General features: G+C 42.8%; 1 protein-coding gene across 5 annotated transcripts in view; it reads left to right on the top strand.

Annotated features, from left to right (window-relative positions):
- Positions 1-27365, top strand: part of LOC136349475 (TOX high mobility group box family member 4) — a 114616-nt gene that overhangs the window by 19336 nt on the left and 67915 nt on the right. The window contains exon 1 of one of the 5 annotated variants that reach the window (XM_066301051.1): positions 25988-26009. The exons of 2 other annotated variants lie outside the window; for them this stretch is intronic. Coding sequence is in view for 1 of the 3 variants with exons in the window: in XM_066301048.1 (XP_066157145.1) it covers positions 27097-27099 (3 nt within the window). In the remaining 2 variants the exon portion in view is untranslated. Of the gene's footprint in view, positions 1-25987; positions 26010-27011; positions 27100-27365 lie in introns of those variants that run through there. 2 more of the 5 variants (XM_066301050.1, XM_066301048.1) reach the window with 2 other exon arrangements.

Here is a 27365-nt window from a genome sequence, read left to right as displayed (position 1 = left end):
CCCACTGTGTATCTGTTCGCTAGTACCGACAGCTCGAAGTGAACTAAAAAAAATTCGATAACAATTTCCATGACGTTTTCCATAGGTGACGTTAGCGTCCTCACCGACCGACACCGATAGTTATCAACGATGATGGCAAATTGGCGTTTTGCACGAGGACCGAAAACAATATTTTCCGGCGTGAAATGTTGACCATACGAGAAGTCCTCAGACGATGGAAAAGTTGGAGGAAGGTCTCATGTACGATCATAAAAAAATCGATACGATGCAGCTACCCAGTGGAAAGCTTTGGTCATTTTCGTACGAGAACTCACCACTTGCCCATTGCGAATAGACGTGATGTTGCAGGAAAATAATCTCCGTACTAATGAATAAATGCACAATGGGCTTCATTGAAATCGGCTGCAGCGTTCTCCAGATATGGTGAAAAACGTGGTTTTTTTTCCGAGAACTTCGACCGGTTGATATCAAATATTTCAACCAAATGTAATGTAATGTCGTTGGCATTACAGTCGCGAGACACCCGGTATAAGCCGAGACGTCTAACTCGCGTTCAGCTAACAAATTGAAAAATTCATAAAGGCCGAAACGTGAATCCTGCCCTTATAGCACGCCCCTGCTCGCTCCCGTCTACTCCTGCGGGGGAGAATGTTTTCAGCCTTGGCGATTCAGGTCGTTGACATTTCTCATTCCTGCCGCCGAATAACGTCAGGGAAATGCAATTTATTGACGTATATAATGTGATTCGAAATGGGATAAAAGAAAGGAATTTTGATTTGCAAAGGGATATTGGTATTGGCAATTTTGCACAGCAATGGAGAACACACTGCGATCCGTTTATCTGGACGAAGAAGTATGTGCGGTACGTCTATGTCGAACTCAGAGTTCAAAGTTGTAACAATAACCAATTCGGAGATCCTCGACGACATCGCAAATTTGGATTAAGCCTGGAATTGGCCGCGCGACAGTTAACGCTCAGTATGAGACGTGGGAGTTTTGCAGTGTGAAAGAGTGCGAGAGAAACATTTGAGGTTTGCGAGAGAAACTTTCAATGTTCGACCTCCAGATATGAGAATTTCAGAGCTCTGCGAGATTGCACAATTTTCGATTGAGATTAAACGTGGAAAATGGCAACGATGCGCTTCGCATTTTTTTTCCAAGATGGTTTCCCGAACTCGGCAGGGGAACACGTCGGAATGCCAGGTTGCCAAATTTAACGTGGTAGGAACCGCTTAATCTCAAAACCCAACGATTATCTAATGTACAGGGGGTTCGGGTTTGGAGCGTTCTGACGGGAAAATCCCATTTCCCGGCTAGATAGGGAGGAGCTAGCGCACATGTCAAGACTCGATTTTTGACAGGATACCAACAGCGAAAACCGCATTTCCACACGCTTACAGGCCGCGGCGCTAGGGGGCGTTTGTCGAATTTCGGCCATTCTGAAAGTTCCTCATAACTATCTTGTTTAGGGTCATGCAGAAGTGAAACAAAAGCATTCTTAAGGTATTTTTCGATGCGATTCCAGTGGCGTGCGTAGTGATTAGCTATAGCGTACCGTCTCGTCGAACGCCACGCACCACGTTTTGTTAACATTCTCCCAAAGATCGAGCTTTTGACGTGTGTGCTAGTTTTTCCCTATTTAGCGGGGCAGTAGGAGTTTCGTGTCAAAACGCTCGAAATCCCGACACCCTGTACAGTGTATGATCTGCGTAGATGTAAATACAGCGCTTGCAAAAAGTATTGCGACACGTTTACAGCTTTCACAAACCGGATATTTTGAAAAATGTGCTCAAACGCGGATGATTTCATGTTAAAAAGGAATATTATGCATTACTTCAGATATCTAAATTTCTCACCCCCATCCGCTACCCCTACTGGCGCTTTATTTTCATACGGTGTACCTCTTGCAGCGTATGAAACGAAAGGTAGTTTAATTAGGGAACCCACGGTATATTCCGATTAAAATTGAAACTACACAAAAACAGAAAAAAATGTCAAATTCCGTATCAAAAAAATATTTAAAGTTTCAATTTTTGCTTCCTCCCATCAAGTCCTATTTCGCTTCGAAGTAGAGCGAAAAAGTGACGATGGGGCGTAGAAATCCCAAATTATCATCGATGTAAACAGTTTTTTAGATACGAAATATTTTGGTTTTCGTAGAATTCATCAGTGGCTGAGTTCAATTGTTCAGCGTCTGCCATAGTTAAAGTATTAAAAAAATCGACTGTTTGTCTCAGAACCAAAAAATTAAAATTTTGTCCTCTTGGGGGCGGGGAGATCGCAAAAGAACTTGGGAAGGGGTGTGTTATCGACGACTGACTTATCGATAGAAGTGCAGTTCGTCGAATTACCGAAGGATTTCGCGAATTGATGGAAGAAAGAAGCAATTTTCCTGGAGAACGTGGAGAACAAGTAGCCGATAACATTTGGTTCCAACAAGACGGCACACCACGGCTATAAGAGAGAGTATCTCCATGAGATTTTACCTGCGGGATCGATCGGTGGAAGAGGCGCAACGGAACGGCCGGCACGACTTCCAGATCTTTCACCCCTAGGTTTTTCACGCGGTCTAAAAATAGACCAGAAAATTTAGATGATTTACGCGTTGTAATCCAAACAGAATTAGAATTAATAACGGAAGCAACAATGGATAATTGCGTGAAAGAGTTCGAGGAACGACTGAGTCATTGCCAAATTGTTTTGGAGCCCAATTTGAGCGTTTACTGTAGGAATTTCAACTTTGTTTCGGATAATAATAAGTTACTTTACCCTGCATTTAGTAATTTCATTTTTTAAGAAAACTGCCGATCCGATTTTAGTTCTGAGCAATACCGCTGCAGCGCTCATTAAATTAGTCGGCAATTGATGTAGATTGCGATGGCTACTTTTTCATTTAAAAATTAAAAGTTCGTAGGGGTAGTAAAGTAGCGGGGGCGAAAAGCTCGAACGTCGAAAACAATGCATTAAAAGCCCCCTCTAAAATAAAATTATACGTGTTTAAACATTTCCGATATATATGAGGTTTATGAAAGTCGTAAACGTGTTGCAATACTTTTGACAAGCACTGTATATATTTATGTTAATTTTTTGCCAGGATTATCCCCGTCCACAAGCCGGGGTTGGCAAAGAAACACCCCCATACATGTCTAAAATCATATGATTCGTTGCCAAATAAATTTAAATTTATGGAATATGGAATTAGCGTGTGACATACCCACTTTTTGGGGTCAGAAAACGGACTTGTAGGCATTTGACGTCATATAATTCTCAAGAGTCGCGTCTGAAATAAGAAATTTTCGATTTTCGATGTGAATTTTGAAGCGTGCGAGCTTCCTGACGTCACAAAATTCGGGTCGATTCGAATCTACACGAGAAAATTTGGAGTATTAAGGTTTCATAATTGAGTAAAATCATACGATTTCCTCCCGGGTCAACTGAGCGCCGAATCGGATTAAACTGGAGAGACGGCAACGTCACGCTGTACATTTGTTTCCCAAGATGGCCGCGGAGATCACGTGGAGGTGCGCAGTCACTTCGTTTAGGTGGCGTTGCCGAATTCAACGAGCGTCAGAGGGAAATTTGGAAAACCGCCGAAACCGAATAATATCAGAATTCTGACAGTTCGATCCGACCTCCTCCGGACAAATTAAAACACGAATCCTCGAACAGTCTAATTCGGAATTTATGTTAAAAAAAAAGGCGACTTCGTGCCGCGCATTCGTTTCTCGGGACGCGTGACTCTGGCTCGTCCGCGGCGTTGCCAAGCTTCGCGCGAATTCCCGAACGCTACTACTTTTAACTATGGCCGAGAATCAGTTTGGGAGAGAAGGGTCTCGGGGATGTCTCAGATTTTTGTGGTGATACGAATTTTCTTTTCCAGGTACGTAGCCCCATCCACCCTAGATAGCGACGATCATTTGGTGAGTCCCTTCTTCTAACGTTCTTTGCGCAACGACTGGCAAACAGTCACTTAACCGTCTAATTCCGCTCAATAAAAATTGAGGTCAAAATATTTGGAGTGCATTATTTTTATGTTCATAACCTCATTAGAATTGTTAATGGCAATTTACGTATTGAAAACAGGCAAGGGATAAAGAGACCGATACCGTTGAATTTACAGTTAAATACTTTATACTCTATAGCTAATGGAGTTTCTTCTCGTGCTCGAGAGCCTAAAAGCACCATTATTACACGCGTAAGTCGATGAAATTTGCGATTAGACGTCAATTCGTTAAACATTTAAAGACTGATTTATTTCGTTGTTGATTTAACTCCCAGCGAAATTCGTTAATAGTGCCATGAATTTGGACCATTGTAAAAATGTCAAAATGCGGAAACTAAATGTTCCCCACGTATTATATTACTCGTTATCGATCCTATAAACGGCTCGCAAAATAACTATACCGAGCTTTTTACCTGTAATGAGTAATTACTGCCAATTCAACATGTTTCAATGTGTATTTTCCGACAGTGTCCGACGAGAATTCTTTCGGATATTTATTTTGTCTCAAAGAGAAAGTACTAACGGTGCTCAACAGACGCGAAGGAAATTTTAAGAATGGTACTTTTTGGTCCTAGAAGAAGACGTTGTGCGGTACAGTTCCGTCGCCTTGCGGCAGTTCGAATTTGATCGGTAGTACCGGTTCCCAATTTAATTTGATCGTGGACCTGTCAAGTGACCAGGGTCCGGCGGATTCGGGGAAGGATTTTCGGTCCAAGGCGCGGAGAGGCAGAGTTGCGACGTGAACGCGAGCAGGAGACGACGCTGAAGAGCAACGATGCCGTGCAGGAACCCAGATGAGAAAGAAATATGGCTGAAATTGGAGGCGAAAATCGACGAATGCCTCATTCTCGTCGCTCTACCGGCGAACTGAGAATATTTGCTGAAAATATTAACGTACATGCGTGTGCGGCACTGACCAACAGAATCAGCATCATTCGAACGTTACAAATTAGGACGAAGCCATGATGCAAAACGCGTCCGAAACTCCAGTTCCACATTTAAAACACGCCAGCGGCGCACCGTTTTTCTTTTCGCCAATAGGGCGGCCGCCGCTGGCGCGAGCCGGGCCTGGAGCGTGCGCACTTGCTGCGTCCCTTTTTGAAATGCTTAAAAAGCACTTTTAAAAATGAGAAATTAAACGCTCAGCGTTTCTCGGACCGACCCGCGTCCGAACCGAATATTTCCTTTCGTGAGGTCTGCTGCCCCTGGAAGTCCGCCGGCACGTTCGCGAAACACCCCGTATAAACGAGGTGGCGGAACGCGGGGAATCGGTGAGAATTCCACAGAGATGATGGGGAGCACCCAGAAGGGGTCGGTGGAGAGAGCCGACTTGCGACGGGAGGAACCGTGGTACCCGGTGTGCTTGGAAGCGAAGTCGCCACGTATCCGTGGTAGTTCTACCGAGTGAGCAGGCAACAAGCTATAAATCTCTTTTACCCATCAATCTGGAAATTAATCAAACATCGTCTTGTTAACCACCCAGTATGGCATGCCTAATCCAATTAATGCCGCTTTTGAAATAATGTTGTTAAAAACTTTTATGTAACTACCCAGTAATAATATTCAACGAATGCGGATGTGTATAGGCGAATATGTTCAATCAGTTGGTACTGGTACCAATAAACCCATAATGATGTTATGTAAACAGTAGTTTTAAGTAGAGTAGGTTAACTCACTTACCGTTTTCTCTGGTTATGAACGTTTAACTTATTCTTTATTTCAGCTCAAGTGGCTAATAAGAGTAAATTTAATTTCGTGTAATTAATTATTAGTATTTTCTTCTAATTACTGAACTTTCCTGAATTAGGTAACGGACGGAGTGCCCGATGCGAGGCAATCAGGCACACGGCATTGTATTAGAAATTGAAAATTACGAAATGTGGGTTATAATTTTCGTTTCACGTATCGGTCGCGTTTTCACTGTGCAGTCGGAGAAAGAGACCTCGAATGCTTCGAATATCGATCTGTATCTCTCTCCGAGCAAATTACGTTCCGTTCACGGCCTGGACCGGAACCCCGGATGCCTCCGAGACTCGCGTGTCGCTCGGAGGGAACGGTAAGGAGCACCTAGAGAAGCGGCGAGGTCCTCGTAGTGGCTTTCGGACGTGATTTACTGCCACATAAGCTTTTTGATACCATCAACAAAGTAATATTTCACCTAATAACTAACTGCTGGAAGTATAATAAAATATAAATTGCCTACTTTGTTTCGGTTCCCGCCAGCTATCACGCTACATTTTTATTCACAAAGCCTGTGGTTATTTGCACTCTTTAGCAGTGTGGTAAAGTCGCGTGTCACGGAAGCAAAGAAGTGTTAAAAGCTCTTTTTTTTTCCCCACGATTTTTTATTTATTTTTTTATTTTTTTATTTTTTCGTTCCAACCAAATTCCGTTTTGATTTCGAAATCTGCGAGCGCAGAGAGTCGTTTCGTCCAACCGGCTTATTTTTTCGCGCCGGTTTATCCTGGAAAATTCGAAATTCACTCCGGAATTCTTTTTATCTTTTGCCGCACTCGGCGCTAAAAAAAATCGGTCAGAGATGTCGCCTGCAAGCAACAAGGGTCCCTTAATCTCCTCCGAGACCCTCGACGTCACAAGGCCGCAGTGGCAATTTATACACAAACCTCATCAGCGACTTTTTCTGTTCCATTCGAGCCTTTCCCTACAGCCCGGATTAAAACATGAAAAATCATCATTAAAACTCGATTCCGAAGGGTGCCCTCACTAATTACGGCACACTTCCTGGCGCCTCAACAATTACTGTCAGATACCAATCTCTCTCTTAAATCTCGAGCACGCTCATCTGAGACATGTCAAACACTTGGCATGTTAGATAAGCCATTAACATTCAATAAATGTGAAACGGAGTCTTACGTTAATTAATTACGTCGGCTCGCAAAAAAACCTCTGAGCCCGTCACGTAATTTAATCGAAACATTCGCAATAAATCACAATAGGGCATTATGTAGATGTAATTCATGTAAATAAATCATGGACGCCGTCGATAAATAAACTAGTAGAAACAATAAATATTAGCGTTACAGGCGAATTTATGTACGCCAATAAATTTTGACAGTCAATATAAATGGAAGTCATACAACAATTGAAATTTGATTGGGTTTTATTTCATTTCGTCGCTGTTAAGATGCACACTCTGCTCCGATGGAAACGGCGAGGAAACATCAACTGAACGGGCCGCGTGAGGAAAAGTACTAATAATCCACGAGTTCCGGAGTTCTCCCCACGAGTCGGGCTCGCGGGACGCTCCGGTTGGTGGTAGCGCGACCCCAACGGTCGACGGAAGAACTTTTTTTAAGACAAAATTGTTACATAAGGAAGAGAGTTCATCGGGCGCTGACAACGCCCTCTGCATTGTGCATCGAAAGTGTGAGCGGATGCCGATTTGTCGCCCGCGAAAACCCCCCATCGCGACATTTTGCGTGGATAGCGGCATTACCGACGAACTAACGAATTGTTTTCGACTTTTTAATCTGAACTTTGACGCCCTGTATTTCGGAAACCGGCCACTTCCCGAGTAGACAAATCAGGTTGAATCGTCACGCTCTCGCCTCAGGACTGCGGGGCAGGATTTCGCACAGACCTGTTACGGACACCCTGTATATCGAAACCGGTCAGTTTTCGGGATACTGGGTGGCGAACGTGACTTTTTTTTTTCAATTTTTTCGATAATTCTCGCAAACGTTAACGCAGCCGTGAAATTCGACATTTTGGGATTTGCCGCAGTGCCGAATTTACGTTTGTTGAAATTCTCGTTAAATTTACAGAGGGCGCTTACGACTGTCACATTTGACGTTACTTATGGGCCATTTAACATTTTAATATTTTGGAAGAAATGAACACCACTAGGGACCAAATTCAAAATATCTCGAGAACGGCGACTTCCAGCAATTCACGGTGAGAGCACCTTTTTCGGGAAAAAACGAACGGGGAATCCACTTTGATTTTAAAAAAAGTTGCTACAGGGAGGCACAAAAAAGTTACCATTACTCGAACGTTCACTGGTGCGTCGCACGTGGCGCCCTCTGCAAATTTGAAGAAAATCTTGACAAACATGAATTCGGCACTGCGAAAAATCCCAAAATGTCAAATTTCACGGCTGTCTCAGTGTTTGCGTGAATTATTCAAAAAAAGATGAAAAAAAGTGAAGTTTGCCGTCCTGTATCTCAAAAACTGAGCCGTTTTCAGTGCGTGTTTACATAACAATTTCGTCTTAAGAAGAGGTCTTCTGTCGACCGTTAAAGTCCTGGTACCGTAAACTGGAACGCCCTGTATAATTGCGGACAAAAGTGCGGAATATTTTCTGAAACAACGTTTCTTGGTGACCATTTTTGTTTTCGCCTGCAAAGTTTGTTGATAAGGCAAAGGCACGTTCCTAAATTCGCCGTACAACATTCGGCTTAGGAATGTTGTTTTTAAGAGAGTTGTTAAAAACAATTTTTTGTTGGACAAAAGCATGGAATACCACGTAGTGTTGTTGTTTATGGGGACAATATTAGTCGGTCACTCCGGTTGAGCGGTGCATTTTGTACGAAATATGCCGAAGAAAAAGTATTTTTTGAAAAGTCAATAGGCCCAATGTCACGTGATGGCCACAACCACAAAGACATCGCAGAGACGTCGAAAGTCGGCCGAATCTTCAAAATTTTAAGAAAATCGAGCACTTACGGAGATGCGGCAGAAGGTCTAGAACCTGGACGTCTAAGAAGAACGAGCGCTACCAACGATCGACGAATTGGAAAAATATCATCTGCAGGCTCTGACAAGGCCTCCAAAATTGTAAATCACTAACGATAGTGACATCAATATATAAGCGATCGCGCTGTACGTCGTCGGTTGTGCGCAAAGGCACTAGTGGGACGTGAAGAAGCCCTTAATTTCTAAGAAGAACGAAAGAGCCAGAACTCAACTTCATGATCAGGAGCATTCGTTTCGGTCACCTTCAAAGTGGAGAGTCGTTCCTCTCAGGGATGAAACTAAAGTTAAAATTTTTAATCCCGATGGGAAAAGTTATGTTCGTCGACCTGTAGGGACCAGGTTCGATCCCAACCATCAAAAACCAACAGTGAAACGTGGTGGCAGCACCATAATGTCATGGGGGATATTTCGCTGGATCCGGCGTTCGACCATTGGTCAAAAGCGAGGGAATTACGGATCCGTTTCAATGAGGGCCAAGTGCTGCCATTTTTTAATGCCTTTGCTCTGGAATTTCCAGCGGGACGACGTCCCTAAACATTCATCCCGATTAGCAAAAAAATGGCTGAACGATAAAAATTCCCGTATTAGAGTGGCCGTCCCAGTCGCCAGATCTAAGTCCTATTGAGCATCTCTGGGAACAGTTAAAACGGCAAAATCGAGACAGGAATGGGTCGAATCGGGACGAGTTGTGGAAAGTCCTGCAGGAAGAATTGGTGAAGATTCCTATTTCCACTTGTGGAAATTTAATCGATTCCGTGCGCCGTCCATGCCGGACTGATATCGACTCGCGAGAATATGCCGCAAATATTAGTTTATTTAAAGTTTTGCCTTGACCATGATGGATTTTGCATTCTTCCGTCCAGCGTAATCTATTGCTTTTATTCCTTTGATGTTTGTAGAAATGAACTTATTCGCTTTTGCACATATTATCGTCAAATCTGTACGTGCGATTTTGTACCAATTTTTTAATAATCGACTACTTTAACATGAAACCCTGATGGTTTTGAAATATCCCATACCACCGTCCGCCGCTGCAGTCACGAGGGCGCTCCCAGAAGGAAAACGAGCACATTTAGCGGGATTTTTTTTTGTCATTTTAAGGCAACGCGGCAGGCCACACTTCCGTCACCGCGACGGCCGGAATCGTTCAAGCTCGTTTCGGAGTTTTCCCTCGGCCGTCCCGCCCGCCAGATTCGGCCCCCTCAGATTATTTCCTATTTCCAAAGTTGAAAAAATGGCTCGGCGGCGAGCAATTGAAATGAAGAGATGGCGTCCGGGACTGGAGCCTATTTTGAAACGGCCGAAGCTTCTCACAATAAACAGAGTGCAGAACGTCGCCGCCAAAAGTGGGTCAATTTCAAAGGAGACCACGTTGAGAAATAATGCAGTTTTTTTTTTGTTTCGAGCGTTGGGTGGACCGCGTCCGGGGCTGTCCTCGAATTTTTGGGGCGAGATGCGATCGCAGCTCAAACCTCTGCCAAAAAACGCATCTTCCTCTCCTCGCCGGAGTCAAACTTCTTGCGCTCTCGATCTCTGATTGCCGCGCCTCTGACTCATCCGGACGCCTTGAAATGGCGGGAAAACGCCGAATCGGCGCGTTTTTCTCCTGAAAATTTGACGAAATTTGGAGCAGGAACTTGCCGCAACGCCCGCGCTGCGGCTCGGAACCGAAGCACTCCTCCACAGCGTAAATCAAAGACACCACGATAATACGTCCCTGAAAACCAAGACAGGTTGAATTCCTCCCACTACCCAGGAGTAGACACGATACACAAAGGTCAACGGTCACAAAATTATTATTTTCCCATAATAATCTTCCTCCATACATAACAATTATGAGATATTACAAACATTGTGAAGGAATGTTATTAAACCTTTTTTTTCTTTATTGCATTGCACGTACGTCGTTTTTTTACGGCAGACTGGCTGTGCCTGTTTTGCTTTTTTATTATTTCATCAGAGCCAGCTTTAATTCATTTCTGTTTTCAGTGACAGATTATTACTTTTTGATTAATGGAAACGTCCGTACTAATGATACTGATTACTGAAAGAAGTGATCAAGATTTATAATGATTTATACCAACTTTAAGTAATGTGGCATCTGATGGTTAACTCATAGTGGGTTTTAGTGACTGCAATTATTTTGTTATGATTTTTTGTAATTATTGTGTTTACCAACATGATTGATGGTTGGACAGCTCTAGATGTTGTACGGGAGTTGTCGCCGCGACTCCCCGGGCCCGGTCCAACGAGCTCGTCCAAACACGGACGAATTCGAACAATCTCAATTCTCCCCAACGCGCTCCTCACAAAAGCCTCCATTGTCCTCAACGACTATTTGCATGTTTCAATTAAAAATTACTTAATCGTGTTAACAATGCAAGAGATGACTCAGCTTTCCGCGTTACAAGTATACTCGTTTCATCCTAACAGAACTCATGAGTAATCATGAATAGTCACTATATCAAATTTAATTTAACATGGGACACTCGCCGCTATTTGGTTTCCGTTGACGAGAACACAAGAGCACATTGATGTTGTTAATTGTTATTTATTTTAATTGGCTAGCAATGTCATGTAAAGTGACGATGGTAATGAATGATGAGTGTTATTTAAGTGATTTAACGTGTATTAATATTTCAACAATTACCAACCTCCCACGCCCATGGGAACGAAAATAAGTGGTATGAAAACGTACAATAACTCGTTCTTGTCTGAACAAGCGACTTAAAAATGGTGGAAGCTTTTCGACCGCTACCTTAAAAGGCAGAATAGCTCCGGAGGAATTCATGTTATTTAGTCGATAAAGATCTAAAATGCGATTCTGAACAAAACATATATCTGCTTAATTTCTGTAAGATCAAGAATAAAAATACCTCGGACGGCTCTCAGCGCCGGTGGCGGAGGGCGCGCGGGGCGCGCGACGCGCGGGACGGGGCGGGAGAGGGGCGTGGGGGGGTTCCGACGTGATTTATCCGTTTGATTATTGATGAAACGTATTGTTTTGCCATCAACCGCGTTTAAACTGTTTATACAAAGCAGCAAAAAGATAACTAAAGCAAATGAAATACAAGCGTATAAATCTCGAAATAATCTCGAAGGATCATGTAATGCATTAAGACAACACAATGGCCGAACCAGTATGGTAAAGGTTTAAATAAAACCGGATGTTTTATAAATAATTCATCGTGAAATGTTATTTAAATGTTCCGAGATAATATAAAGTATTTTCTGAGGTATGCTGCATGGAACAATTTCACCGAGAAAAGATAAAGTTGAATTATTGTGTCAACAGTCTTCGCTGTTACTTGTGCAGCATCATTGTTTACACGCAATCAAACCCGTGGCATTTTTGAAATCGGGCTGGAATTTCGATATTTCGTTCCTGGACGAATCCATTCTGGTATGAAAGACTCATTAATTTTGATTAAAAAAAGAGCGCCGGACATCGTGCCGTTCGCAACAACTGCCCTTCAGTGTGGGTTCAAGCTGGCCCTTAATCTGATCGGGCACAAGTCCACCCATCTGTCGCCCTAGACGTATTCGGTTTCAGCACTTGTGCCGAGCTTAGTTAATTTTGTAACAATGGCCACAAGTCAGATTTTCTTACGTTCAGGGAGTAAATGGAGTATGAAATCATCGACGTGACAAAAGAAGCCCGCAAAGGGTTGGTTCAGGGATTTGGCAGACAAAATTCTTCGACGATGCGACGATTACTACTCGAGGGCCCCTAGGAGTGAGGGGCGACGCGAAGGTCCCGCGTAAATTCGTCGAAAATCCGAGGAAATATTTTACGTGAAAACGCTTTTATTCGTCATTTTTAATTCGGCCTTCTCGCCGCGACATATACAGGGCCATTCGCGATTACTGTCCTGTAGAAAGTTCGCGCGGCTCTAATGCAGCTAGAGATCCGATTTGTTTTGTTTGTTTCTTTGAACCGTCCAGTTACATCCTGGCATCGTTGCGCGGTTGCCAGCTCGATGCGTAACTGACGCCAATTTCGTTATTTTAAATGGGACGCCCTGTATATTGCTACATCTTCGAACTGCCCCGCAAGATGTACGCCCCAGTTTATGTATCACGTGCCCCAGCTGTGACGATCCGTTTCCGAAAAATTTTTGGATGATTTGGTTACAGCCCCAAGTTGAAGAGCCTCACGCCTCCCCCCCACCAAATCGACTAGGACGTGGCACCTTTCACTCTCAAAGATTCAAATTTTTGCAAATATCTCAGAAACGACTGGAATTTTGATAACTGTCGATTGAGAGCTTACTGGTCTTTGAGGTGCCGCCCAAAGACATCGAGTGTTCCGTTCGAAATCGCGGTTGGACACTCAAATTCACGTCCTTGGGACGTCGCAGTAATTTTCCCACCCCCTGTACGTGTAAACCCAAAAAATTCGTGACGTCGCGAGGCGCAGATGACTGACAAGAGTCTGCAGCTCAAACTTTAGCTCTCCAGCTGCGATAGTTGAGGAGATACGCGTTTTTCAATTTAGAGCTGTTTGTTGCCAAATCGGCCCAAGAAAATCGTTTATTTCGAAAACGGGTCATCGAAGCCACACGAGGCGTGTACTGAGGTTTAAGTCTTCCGGGCAACGCGAAGATGTAATAAAGTACAGGGTGTGCCGTTTAAAACGGCAGAGTTGTGGTCAGTTGCACGTAGATCCGGCAACCTCGTAACGATACCAATATTTCAACTGAACGTCGCGCCGGCAACCGAAATTTCAGATCTCTAGCCGTGTCCCGTGGACTTTTAATAGGACACTCAGCGGGAACGACCCTGTACACAAGGTCACCCGTGTAGTGGACAAATGTAGTTTTTCATTTCTCTCTCGTGGAACCCCGGGCGTATTATGACGTGTCTGAGTCCTTTGAGAAATCCCGAACACATTTCACGTAACGTGCCCACGTCTAAATCCGGTGGAAAAAGGAAAACTATGAAAATTTCCAAGCGTCCGGACACGCCCTCCATTGAATTTCGGCGTGAAGAATCACTTGAGCGTCACATCTCCCGAACGGTGCCGTCCAAGATTGTGATTCATCACAAACTTTGAATCTCAAAACAACACCTGCGATCACCGCTTCACGCGTATCACGAAAGTCCCTTCGCGACGTTTCGGGAAAACTTTAAAATTTTCTTTCTTCCGGACTGTTTTATGGAAAATTTCACTCCGGCCCTAAAAGCATTTGGACGAAACAAACGTTTCTTTTAATCTCGTGACGTGACCTGTAGAATTAATTGACCCACTTCACCCCTTTATTTGGTTTATTCGGCATTTCGTGTTGCCCTGAAGGAAATAAGATCTATAAAGGAACCAAAATCGGTTTTTGCGTGGCACAACAGCTACCTACAGTTGTTTATCAGTGATCTGACACAAACATGGAGCTTTGCAGGGGCCTTAACTGGATTATTAAATCGCATCAGGGGAAATTCGGCTGTTGATGTTTTCCACCCGAAGTCTGATTTGGCGGAAAAACGACAATTAAAATCTTAAAAAAAAAAAAAAAAAAAAAAAAAAGGCGGAGATTGAATTTGGAAACGTTTTTCTCCATCGACGTGGGGCGAAACTGACTCTTTTTTCACGTTTTTGAGCCACAAAAGAGTTGGACAACGCTACGAGCGAACTAACCCTCATTATACCGGGTGGTCGGCTTGGCCTGACAAATCGAAACATCTCGAAAATTACGCATCGGATCGAAAATGAGATTTGCTTGTCTCGAGGGGGCCCGTTCAATGACACCAAACACAACTCCCCAATCTAACGTCCGGGGGCGGGGCGGGGGTGGCTCTAAAATCTTAAATGGCTCATTTTTTACTGCCGATTCGGAGTCTACGACGAAAATTGCGTGGGGTTTGCCCCAAACTTTTTTTTTTTATTCGCGACAAATCGCACTGTAATCCGAAACATACGTTTCTTCCCTGTTCGGAAGAAAATGTCGCATCCCACAGGGTGTTTCCCTAGTACGTGTGCTCCATGCGGGGCGCGATTTTAGGGCCAAAACGAGGTTTTTTTGCTATACGTGTGCGGTCTCAATGCACCCCCTCCCCGCCCCCGAACTCACCCGAATTAAACCCAATCGATTTCTTCGTCCGGGGACACCTAATGTCTTTAGGGTGTCGCACACCCATGGGGACTGAAGATGGACTTAAAATCGGGCCGTGCACGAAGGCGAAACAATTGGGAATAAGCCGGGTATTTTTGCAAAAATTCGCAGATCGTTATTCGGGTGCAGTCGAGCCTGCACCGATGCAGTCGGTGCACACTTTCCACGTTGACTTCGGACAGGGCCATTTTTTTTTCGAAAAATATTGGATTTGGAGCGGAAAAGACAAAGCGAGAAAGTTTTAAAAATCGACGGGATCTCCGGGAAATGTTTTTTTATTTTTTTTGATTAAAAAAAAATGAAAAATTGCAATTGTTTGGAGGGGAATCGTTTCAAAAATTAATTGTTTTTGGACAAAATAGAAATGCGACAAAACGCGGACGAGGGGCGTCCCCGCGCGGCGAGTTCGGCCTTCGTGGCGCTCTTCCATTTTGAGAAGAAAACGAAAACGTAAATTTCCCCCTTTAAGTTTGCGTGAGCTTCGGGGTGCGGACTTAGCCTGTACGCGTACGGGAAAAGTCTCGTTTTCCGCCTCAAGATCGCTCCCGGGAGTAAGTGCGTCGCGTGCTTAGGAGACACCCCGTACATGTGCGACCTACGCAAAAAAGAGGATTGCGGCCGAGGAAGTTTTCGGGCGACTTCCGTTTGCAGGCGCTGCGTCTGCGCCCTCGAGCTTCCAAAGAGCTAGAGGCGACTGAGGGAAAAACGCGTCGCGCCGGAAAAAGCAAAAACATACAGAGTGGCCCGCTTAAAGCTGCGTTCCTTTTCGCGCGCTGAAGTGATTCTGTCGACGAGCCAGAGCGATTCCATTTCGAGCTCCGTTTGTGAGTGAGCTGCTGTGAGCTCGCCTCGCCCGGAAATTGTCTTAATCCTGATCCCTTTGGGCTGATGATACGCCAAATTCTGGCGGTGAAAGCGACCGACTCTCTTCAGTTTCCATTCTTCGATGTAACTTCATCTAGGTATTTCTCTTATCAAAATATTTGTATTTTAAATTCCTAATTAATTTCTTATCGGCTTAATAGGCCTAATTGGGTTTAACTCACTAACAACACTCCAATTTAATTTAACATTCTTAATATGCACATTATGCGAACCTAACCTAAGAAGTCAATAATAAACGACCCAAAGGCTCATCAATAAAGATTAATTTTGAAGATTATCTTTCTTCGCTTTTACATTATGGGTTTTAATAATGGTAAATTTGCAATATTGGGAATTTATCAGCTCGAAAGGCATAAAATCGAAAGAGCGATTAAATTATTATGGTAATTATTCGGAGTTTATGGGTAATAACCCCGGAAAATTTAGTAAGTGGTGTAATTTACTAGGATATTTAGTTTTAAAGGCTCGCGAGATCAAATTATTGAATACGTTTATGTTCCCTGGTTAGTTAATTAAACTACGCGAATGATACCGAACGAAACGTCCAGGAACGTAACGTTCCTCTGCGTCGTTCCCTCAACCTCAAACGTTGAAATTCCCAACCTTTCCCTTGTAATTTTTCCATCATTTTTTCTATTTTCTTGCAGTTTCCGCGTTAATGTGCTCATTAGAATTCATTGTCTGTCGCGATTGTCTGTATGAAGTGAAAATATATTTCTGGCACGTGCGTCGGGTCATAATGGCCTCACGAATTTCTTAGCGGATTTTAGAGCGCATCTTGATTACATGAAAACTGTAATGAACATGACGGTAGTGAATTTTATTACGCCCTAATTGCGTTCCTTGAGACGCTATATTAGGTTTTAACGATAATTTTATTATAAAAAAAAAATTTAAAAAAAAAAAAAAAAATCGACTATTTTATAGGGAGCGCCTAGTTGGACTCGAACACCCCGTAAATCGTGCAAGTAGGGCTAGGACTGTCTCTAACCTTTTCGAAATACCTTACATTTGATCCGTATCAGACTGCCCTTATTTATAACCTTTCGTTGGTCGGAGAAAATGTCACCGGAACTATTAGTTTAAATTGAAGGTCGGTTAACTAGGACCTTTTGGGCGGAAATTGTAAAAATTCGATGCGGGTTACAACTTGTCTGACACCGTCGCGAGGTGCTCGACTTCGGGCTGGAATTACTTGAAAAACGACTGAGTTCGCTCAGTAAGTTTTGCGGGTGAAGGACAACGTTACTTCGCGCTTTCTTCTTGAAGAGCGGCTGACGTATCGACTTTACATTTCCTTTCTCAGAGCTCTCCCATATGGGGAACCACTTAGTCATGACAAATCGGAATCTTTCCCGTCAGCAGCGCCACGAAGCAAACCGAAACCGGGCACTGTCCATTGTCAAAACGGTCATACTTCTGTTAAGTACCGTCCGGTTATCGCTACTAATTTTCGCAAAGCAATGTTGGACCGAGCATTCCTTGAACTCCTTGATAATTGGCTAAAATCTGACGTGTCTATTTACGTGAGATACTCGGGTCCGAATATACAGGGCGTCCGGGCTTGTTGGGAGCAGCATTTTAACGCGTGGAAACGATACCAGCTCGCCACATAAATTCCACTCGAGAAATGCTTCGTTAAGGAAATACAGGGTGATTAGAAATTCATATTTTTCCAATTGTTCTTTTATCGTCCCCAACGTTTTTGAGATATTTAGCTTTAGAATTTTGAGCATCGGGCACCCTTTAGGGCCTGCATGATTCCGCACCCTCGGCTGATGGTGAAAGTCTGGCGGCTGCAGCAGTGAGTTCCAATGCAGAGCAAAGTGAACAAGATAATTTCGTCGATATCAAATATCTATTATTACTAAGGAATTTTCCATTGCGCTCCGCACGCAAATTAGAACGTCGCCATGGAGACTGCCGAGCATCTCTCAAATTCTGAGCAGTCGTTCTAAGGGCACAATTCCTTATCCGCCTCAGACGTTCTTCTTGCGAGTTTACAGGAGCGGCGTGCACATTCCCCTTCGCCAACTCCCAAACGTGAAAATCCAGAGGCGTCAAATCGGGCGGTCGAGGAGGCCGAGCGACTGGTCCTCCGCGATCTAGCCGGCTCTGTGGACAGTTTTCGTTTTGGTAAGTTCTTCGCCATCAAAGAAGAACGTTCCCAGACTTCCGTCCAATTATGCCATTGACTCGCGCTCGAGGTTTGAACTGAAAATCGCGAAAACTTTGGGAGCTACAAATGATAAATTGAAAACTTCAACACCCTGTATTTTCTTAGCACAGCATCTCTCGAGTATAACTTGTGCAGCAAGCTGGTCCCACCTCCACCCATCGAACGCGTTGTTGAAATGCCGCTGCAAAGGAACTGACACCCCGTATCATAATATATCTCTCTTACGACTTTTGAAATTTTTTGCAGCTTCTGCAATAAACTCGAAATTAAGGTTTAATTGCCTTTCAGCAACTGGGAACTCCGGTAAAAAGACTTAAAGGCGGAGGCTTCACGTATCTACTATTAAATAACCTGAAAAAGCCGTAAAAAAGAACGACTTCCGCAAATTGAAACAAATTGAAAAAGAGGAAAATTGAATTGCGGACACGAAAAAACAAAAATCATATGCTGATATCATATAGGTAACTACGCGTTATCGAGATATTGCGGAGATTGAGGCAAATTTATTCTCAGCTCCGTGCATGTTTGCAGATCCGACGACTGCAATTGCACTTTGGAATTCCACATGGCGAATTTCCATCTTGGGCACATCCAAAATCTGACAAATTTTTAAAAGGGCGAAAACGCGATTTTTTCAAATTGATCCTTTCGGAGGCTGCGCCAGCGCTCGTGTGGCGCGCGTTTTCCTTCATATTTCCCGCAAATTCGCAAAGTGGAACGTTTCTGCATTCCAATCTGCAAATTTCCCCTTTGAGTGATGTCTGTGAGAACAAAAACGCGATTTTTTTAATTACTCACTTTCAGAAGCGTGAAATTTCTGATCTGGCGAACGAAGTTATTAATTTGTCCCGTCATTCGTGAAGATCGTTCTGAGGATGATCGAAAGGGACGATCCTGGAATTGCGGCGATCTGCGGCATTGTTTTAACACTAATTTTTTATTGCAAAATACGGACATTAATAATATCTTTTTACCAGACGCACAACGTATTAAGTATCTGCAAATTACAGATGGAATTACTTAATTGCAGGTCGATAGTAATGATACGTTAAAACGATTGGGTGGGCAAACACTTTTTTAAGAGGACTCAATTCGAAACCAGATAAAATCCCTAAGAACCAGCCATTGCGTCTTATCGTGATGATGGATGATGAAAAACGAAAACCGTATAATTATCGTGAATAAAAATGAGAAAGAGAAGGAAGGAATAAATAACGGAGGGCAGGGCCGGACTGGGTCTCGTGCGAAGATTTCCCTTAAAAAATCGGAAGTTGTCAAATGCATCGAGTTAAAATTGTTTTTAAGCCAAGTTTCCCGTCCGAGAATTTTCGCCGACTTTTCCTGACGTAAAATCCGTTAAGTCCGTACTTTTTTTGCTTCGCCCTGAAGCCGCCGGCTTCGACATTTTTACTTTTCCGCCTTTGGACCCGCCCAAAATGAAATTAAGCAGCAAATAAAATTAAAAAAAAAAAAAAAAAAAAAAAAAAATTAATTAAAAAAAAAAAAAAAAAAAATTAAGTTAACCGAAACTAGACACATTAACGGATATTTTTTGGGCCTCAGGTTCTTTGGTAAAGCTCATCTGCAAGAATTTTGCTGCCGAAACGTACATTTTTTTTTTTTTATCGCTTCAAGAAGTGCACAAATAATGAAACCGCACATCTGCGCGGCCCAAATGGCACGCACCCAGTGTGTACATCGAAACTGCAAGGACGAGAAAAATTGTTAATGGGAAAAGTTAAAGGGGGTTTAATGGCCCCTCAATGCGGTCCTCAGGACGATTTGAAATTTTTTCGCTTTTTATTTGTTTTGAAAAAACCAGAGGTGTTTAACAAAAAAAAAAAAAAAAGGAAAGTACGTAAAGCCCATTATTGTTGCCTCAGTAAAAATATGTACATAGATAATAAATGCTATTTTATGCACGCTGTTAATAACGTGTCGTGCATAATAAAAAATAATTTACGGTCACTAGAATCCGGAATAAAAAACACAAAGTGAAGAAAATTGTTAAATTTCCTTCGAGGCTCAATTTGGTCTTTGACTGGCTTTTTTCGAGTCGTCTGAAAACAACCGACCCCTAATTTGGAAAAATGCAAAAGTCACGATCTCGGAAACTGTTAAAGATCGGCATGGCAACTGCATTGGTTGACACGAAGAGAAGATCGAGCAGTGGATTTTCGATATTTAACATCTTGTCAGTGATCAATGTGATCGAAGGAAAATTTTTATTCTACACTCGTCACTTCTTAAGTCTCTTTCGTCGTTCCACCTTCTCGAAGAGCAACCACGACCAAAATCAAACTTCTCCGCTTGCACGCGTGCGTCAATTTAAAATACTTTTCAGGACAGTTTCGAGCAAGAAATCCACCCATGCACTCGATTTCCAGTAACGACGTTTCGGTTTCGAGACACCACCATCAACTTGTGTCTCTTTTTCGTTTGTTAACTTAATAATCCCTGGGTCGCGGTTGTGAAAAGAATTTTTTTAGGCTCATTACCAACTCCACGAACGATCTCGGCTTGACCGTGGCCCCAGATTCAACACTTCTCAACGAGTACTTAATATAAGTCGTTTGATTGCTTTTTGATTACCTATAATCCCCCCCCCCCTCCCCCGTTTCGGGCAGATATGTCCTCAGTTTTTATTACCGTCAAAGTATTAGTTACCGTTTCCCTACCATGACTTGTCCCAGCAGCACCGCCCGTTCGCCCCGCAATTCGAAATTTCTTTTCGCTTCTTCGATTCGAACTAATTTATAAGATAGAAAGTACCGAAGCTTCGCCTAAGCTCTCTTCTGGAGGAAAGGGGCCGTTTTCGCCCTTGGCGACCCTGGGCCCTTATTTGGAGTGCAAACACGTTGAGGAAAAATACCAGAAGTACCCGTGAGGTCGTTCGCTTTTGCCACGCAATAGGGCGGGGTCGGCATCGACCCTTCTTTTAACGCAAGTTTTCCCTAGACCTTGAAAGGCAAATTGTGAAATTCCCTGCACGAAGGCAACTTGCAAGTACCCAAACAGATTCGGTGCAGCTAAAGGGAAATGGCGTGTGGTAAGTTCGTCCTCAATCGAAATCGAATTTCGGTAAACGTGGAGAGGCAGGAACTTTTGTTGATAGATTTGTAGTAAACATATTGGGGCAAATGCTAATCAATTTACAGGTAACCGGTAATTACGCCACTAATGGCGAATTTTTTACACATAAGTAAAGCATTTTTACGCAGAATGATTATGGAAATTGATGAGTCAAAAATCCTTTTAGCATACCAGAAAAGCGAAATTTAAGTGGTATTTTTTTAATAACTTTCGTCGCATATTGTTTTTATACCGATTTTGCGCGAAAATCGTAACTTGCGTTCGAAATAAAATATACGAAACACGAGTGGCGTATGTTAAAATTACATAACGCGGCGAGGCAGTTGCGGTTAATGTAAAAGTGAAAAAAAAAAAACAATTTGACAAATTGCCGACAATCGAGGCGAAAAACTCGGGAATAAAACTTAAACGCACATTCGATACGAAACTAATCCGGACAGACGCATTGTTGAGATGTGAGCTTTCGCCCGGCGTAACTGCCAGCACGAAGCAGTGTTGTTAGGACGGTAGGTGGCATTTTATTGGCCAGAACTGCGCATTTCCTCGGGTTTTATTGGCTGTTACCTGACTGAGTTATATAACCGAAGGGATAATTTTACCAGCATGGCCCCTGCGCGAAAATAACATGTCAAAGTGCACCAAAACCCTTTCTGTAGGAAAAAATACGAGGCAGTTTCCGAAATAATGCGTCGAGTCCGCGCTTATCGCTCCAAAGGACAGTTTAGTTAAAGGAAAGCGCCAAAAATTTTCCTTAAAAGCGTTTCCACGGAGACAGACGAGCGTGGTGGCACTGTGCGAGCAAGCCTGTGCAGTACCGTCAGGTATTTTTCTGCCCATTGATTTGAAAGCGTACGAGATTTTAATTTTGATAGGAGTGTATCTGCTTGGGGCAACTCCACTAGGCCGACCAAGCCGTGGTTAAAACCCACTTTTCACGGGGTCAGCCGCCCTTTCACCTCCCGCGATTTCGTGGTGCGCCACTGACCAGGAATTCGAATTCGCCGCTAGATTTAGACAGTTTTACTTCCTTCCAACGGATAACTGTCACCGTTTCGGAATTATTTTCATTTTTTCGCAATTGAGAGTGGGCCGCAACTGGCAGAAACGAAACGGTGTAACGATCGAGGGAAAAAATGGCGGACATTGCCCGAAACTGTCGCGAGTAATTCGAAAACCGTTTCATTTCCCCTTGTGCGAGGGGCCAAAATTCGAAACGAGAAAATCTCAGAAGAGAGAACTGAATGCTGAGTTTTGAGTGTGGTGGAGACAAAGAGGAAAGAGAGGACGCGAGGGCCCTGCAGGGCAACCCTTCGACGCCATTGGACCGCAAGGTCCTCGAAGAAATTGTGACGAAATTATCTTTATCTTAATGTTTAAGTAGCTTCTACCATTACGAATGTTAACCAATATTCATGGCATATTCTCTAACCACGCAAGGACATTATATTTCTCCCAGTCGTTTATTTTGTCCATGCTGCAGCTGCTCTCCCTACCTCAATCCCGAGAACTCTTTTCTTCTTTTCTTCATTTTTTCCTTCTTCTTTTGCACCTGAAAGGGTCTCTGACCCGCACATTGTACTAGGCCACCTTTGACCCTGACATGCCGCCTATAAATACCTGTTTTCAGTCGACTGGTTTAAGGTCCCGATGTTGCCACAGATGAAGCTTATTTATAGCAAACGATCACATGGGTAATGCATTCAGTTTTGATAATTTTCTTTATTTATTTTTTTTTCCGTTCGCATGGGAAAAATTCACGAGGACATAAATCCGGAGGGCGCGCGGGCCAGACGAACGGCAAAGCGGAAAAATACGTGAAATTTGGTGTTTTCGGACGAACTGCGACCTCGGGCGAGCGCGAAGCCGATGCAAATAGACTTTCTCGGACTTTGTTGAACTGTACAATAATAGCAAACCACAGTTACCGATGAACGAAAAAAAGAAACTCAACAATTATTTTGACACGGTAAAATGGCTACCGGTTACTGAAAGTAGCCAAACATGGTCTTATTTGTATATCATTGTCAAAAGACACTTTAAGTAATTCTGTATGGTTTTCTGCAAACAACAAGCGTATTTAATGTATGTGTTATCCGTGTTTTACCAGCGTTTTATCAATTAATATGTTTGAACAGGTGCTCGCAGTAAATCTAACTTGTTTGGACGGTTAATTAATAACGTTAACAAATTCTAAATTATACAAGCCGAGTAATTATTTTCCTTTAATTATTTGCCTTGTTGGTTTCGTAAATTTTGTTAATTAACAAGTGACTGTGAGTAATCTCTATGAGTTTCGAGTAAACAAAGTTCCTAGCTATTAATCTTCAGTTGACTTCTAAAACCTATACAGGCACTCTTAAACGTCTCTAAGTTCAATAGGAATGGAGCAGTATCGGGGACAAATTGAAAACAATCGCTTCACATAACACCATTCATAATTGAGCATTATCAAAATTTAGGAGTTTTAAGAGCAAAAGCTCAAGCATCGAAGGCTTAGGAAGTCGATTGGTAATTGGGACGTCGGAGATACGCCCGAAGACGATTTTTCTTAGAAGTCGCTAAAGCCATCATTATTTTTTCAATAAAAAAACATACATATATGCACACAGTGGTCCTGGTGTTGTCTGAGGGGCCAAGAAAAGCGCACACATACAGGAACGTCCCAAATTGGGTCTTCGCATACGTATGGGAATCTCACTTAAGTTTCAGATCAAACTGGGGAAAATTTTAGGTAAAACTGGTGCCTTCTCCAAAAGTGGCATTAAGGCTTTGCCATTTTGCAGTTTGAAAAGGTTTTGCCTTCGTGAAGTTACTGCCGAAAATCACTTTTTGAATTTAAACACGTGGAAACCCGACCGCAGCTGTCGCTTCATGTGCGCGACGTAACCGATGGCGTATGGATGTAGGTACAGGGTGTCCACCCGAAAAATCCCAACTCCCCTCTAACTTTTTAATACGTGGAAATGGGAGCGAGAGGTAAGATCGTGTAGTTTGTCAAGATGGTCAGCAGTTTCACACGGGAGGTTTAATAAACCTGTGCCAGCCCAATATTGATCAATTAAACATGATTTTTTTAAATATTTAAATTCTGCGTTTTACACACGTATGTATGTTATATCTCAAATTTTATCATTTTTTAAATATTTACGAAAATTTACTCCCGTGTAACAAAGTTGAATGGCGGTGTTCTAGAAATATGTATGTAGAGCTTAGTTAGCTACACCAACATGGCTGATGTGATCATCAGTAGTATAATTTGTTTTGTCGTTGTTATGAATAGTCTCAGTATTAAATTCAATAGTTTCTTCAGTTTATGATCAAATTTTCTATGAAAATTGGTATTTGCTGGAGAAGAGAGATACCAAGAGTTTATCAATTTACTTAAAACATGAGAAAATTGCCTCAAAAGGTATTTTTTATTTTTCTTATTTTTTCTAAACCCAAAATCTGCTTTTCAGCCCAACAGCGGTATAATTGATATTAATAATTAAACGTAAAATTAAATTAAATTAAATAGAGCGAGAATGGGGAAAAACAAACTTATTCCCATGCTTTTGTCATTATTTTACAGGTTGTCTCATATCACTTGTCAATTGATGTCATTTATTACGTTTGACACTCTTCACTATAATAATTATAAGATTTGACATATGACCCATACAGGGTGTTTCAAAACATGTTTCGGAGAACGAAGGGCGTGATCCTATGGCTCGATATAAGAAAAAAAGATCCCATTGCCATGGGTCCGCAAACGCACCGTTTTCGAGATACTGCATGTCAAAAAACAGGTTTTTTGTCGATATCTCAGAAATCGTTTGAGATACAGAATTAGATAGACAGGTAGGGGCATGACATATATATATATATATATATATATATATATATATATATTGTTGAATTCGTAATAAATATGTAAAAAAAGTAATGCTTAATTGTTCAATACTGGATTGGCACGTATTTGTTAATCATCCTGTATAAAACTGCTGACAATCTCGGAAAACTACGTGAGCTTTCGAGCACTTTTTGTTAAAAAAAAAATTATATTTCAACACGTTAAAAAGCTCGAGGGGGGTGCGACTCTTCGCGTGGACATCCTGTACACGGGGGCTACGCCTCTTAAACTGCCTCCGTCGCGATTTTTCCATTAAGGAAACTGAAGGAATCGTGAATTATTCACAACTAGTGAAGCCCAATTCACAACAATCAATTCGTTACGAGCCGCGATCTGTAGTGCTCCACGCAGGGCATAGTTCGAAACGCATCTGCAGGCGAAAAGCGGTTTCCCGAAATGGAAAAATTCAATATGGCGCCCGCAAGAATTCCGAAGCTTCCGTGCAGAATCCGGAGACAAAGGGCGATAGAATTATTCTCGTGACGTCATCGCATTCTGTGTAAAAAAAATGGCCCTGCGAGGTGTCGTTTTCGAAAGCGCATTAGGCCCGGTTCAGAAACTGAGTAAAGGTAAAAGCGCAGTGCCGACTTTCTGGAGAACCTGAGGCATTTCCGGAGCAGGGGCGAGTTCCTCAGGAAATTACCGAAAGCATTTGCCGTTTAGGCGGAACTTGCGTCGCGACGCCTAAGATCCCCACGCGCCTGGGACCGATCCACGACGCCCTGCACAGGGCGTCGCGAAACGACAGAAGGGCCACAGGCACCTCCAAAATGCCCCTGGAACTTAAAACTAATGCAAAAGTTAACGTGCACAGGTCCCGGCCCCGTCCAGAAGGGCAGAGAATGCAAATGCCCGACGTACACACGTACCTCATCCCTACCGGGCTGATTGAGCCCTTTTACGAACTGCACATTTCTAATATTCCGTGTCAGCTAATATCATCAAAATTCTGTATCTTTAGTACCGTTAAGTTTGAAAACCCTAAAGGTCCCTTTCGGCCCATCTGGAGTCTAGAGAGGAATAAAGGGACCTGACCTTTCCGATGTCTTTCTACCTAACTTTGGGCCCGAAAATACACACTGCCGTCAGTTGTGTGGTGTTGTGCATTGCAATAAGAACATTTTGTGAGCTAATGTAAGTGGTCGAATGACGAGGTCTAATAAAAAGGTTTATGGGTTTATTATACGGATAGAAGTTGGTCTGACAACGGAAAAAACGACTTATTTTCCCTCGATAGGTGTACGCGTTCATGACGTGAAATTTGCAGCTTTCGCCTTTGAATCCATTATTTTCTAGACCCATTTCCTAATTAGTGTGTAATTAGTTACGATGACTTAAAATCAATATCATAATATAAACATACATTTCAGCCGTCAGCTAATTAACTAAAAGGCAATTTTTTTAATGGACTGGTGATCGGTAAATTTGTAATGGTTTCGGCGTCGATGGCGCAATACGTAATTAAATTCCTATTTGAGTGTCGAAAAACAGTGAGAAAGGCACACAAAAAGCATTAATGTGTAATCCACGAATGTGGGGTAACAAAAATGATTTGAAGAACCGTCACCGGTGCGCGTCGGGCGGTCCGCGCCCGGGAAAAAGTCGGGCGGAGTGGAGGGGGGACGAGCCCCGAAATTCCTATTTGTCCTCCTAAGGAAATAGGTTTCGTAAGAACTTTATTCGATTTACGAGTGCTTAGCTAAAATGTAAACTGAATGCGAGGCAAGCCCCCTTAACATGGACCTAAAGTCAACACAAAGCTGGCAGTATCTCATGAGCTTTCTCGGACTGGTTTCGAGACAAAAGAAAAGTTCTATAGAAAATTTAAAACCAGTTTTGGAATTTATTTTAGTAGCAAACGCGGTTAATGATTCTATATTTGAGGAGGTTGAGCGTGCACATATCGGTCAGTCGCCCGTTGGTGTGCGGAGGGCCCTCCGCCCTCTCTCCGCCGCCCAGTGGGGCTTTCATTGGACAAATAAATATTTAATTTTCGCGGCAAATTTACCCACCGGCAATTCAAGGGCGCCATAAACGTCGTTTATCTTATCTCGCTCTCGTTATCTCCCTTGTAAAAATATAAATAAATTGACTTAACAACAGGTCAGTTCTGGTGCGTAAGCGAAGAGCGGGGCTCGCCCGACGACGGGTGACGACTCGGGCTCGCTCCCCGTCTCTTTTCGGCACAATCCGGCAACGCTGGTAGCAAGTGAGTACCCAAATGGTACGAAACCAAAACACCATCTGCTGCAACAAGTTGAAGAGCGGTCGTTATTTTTAGAATAAAAGGTTGTTAGGTGCACGCTGCAGGCCGGCAAATATCTTCTCTGTTAATTATTTCAAATTGAAATTTGAAATTTGTTTAGCGAAATGGCCAAGTACCTGATGGTGCACTTTAAAACCGTTGCAACATTGTTCACAACAATAATAATAATTACTCTGACCATACGGAACTTCGCGCGAACATCTGGTATCATTATGACCTCAATC

This window comes from Euwallacea fornicatus, chromosome 38, assembly GCF_040115645.1.
Source record: "Euwallacea fornicatus isolate EFF26 chromosome 38, ASM4011564v1, whole genome shotgun sequence".
Classification (NCBI taxonomy): domain Eukaryota; kingdom Metazoa; phylum Arthropoda; class Insecta; order Coleoptera; family Curculionidae; genus Euwallacea; species Euwallacea fornicatus.
Note: the sequence above shows the minus strand (reverse complement) of the source record. Positions and strands in the feature narration are given on the sequence as shown.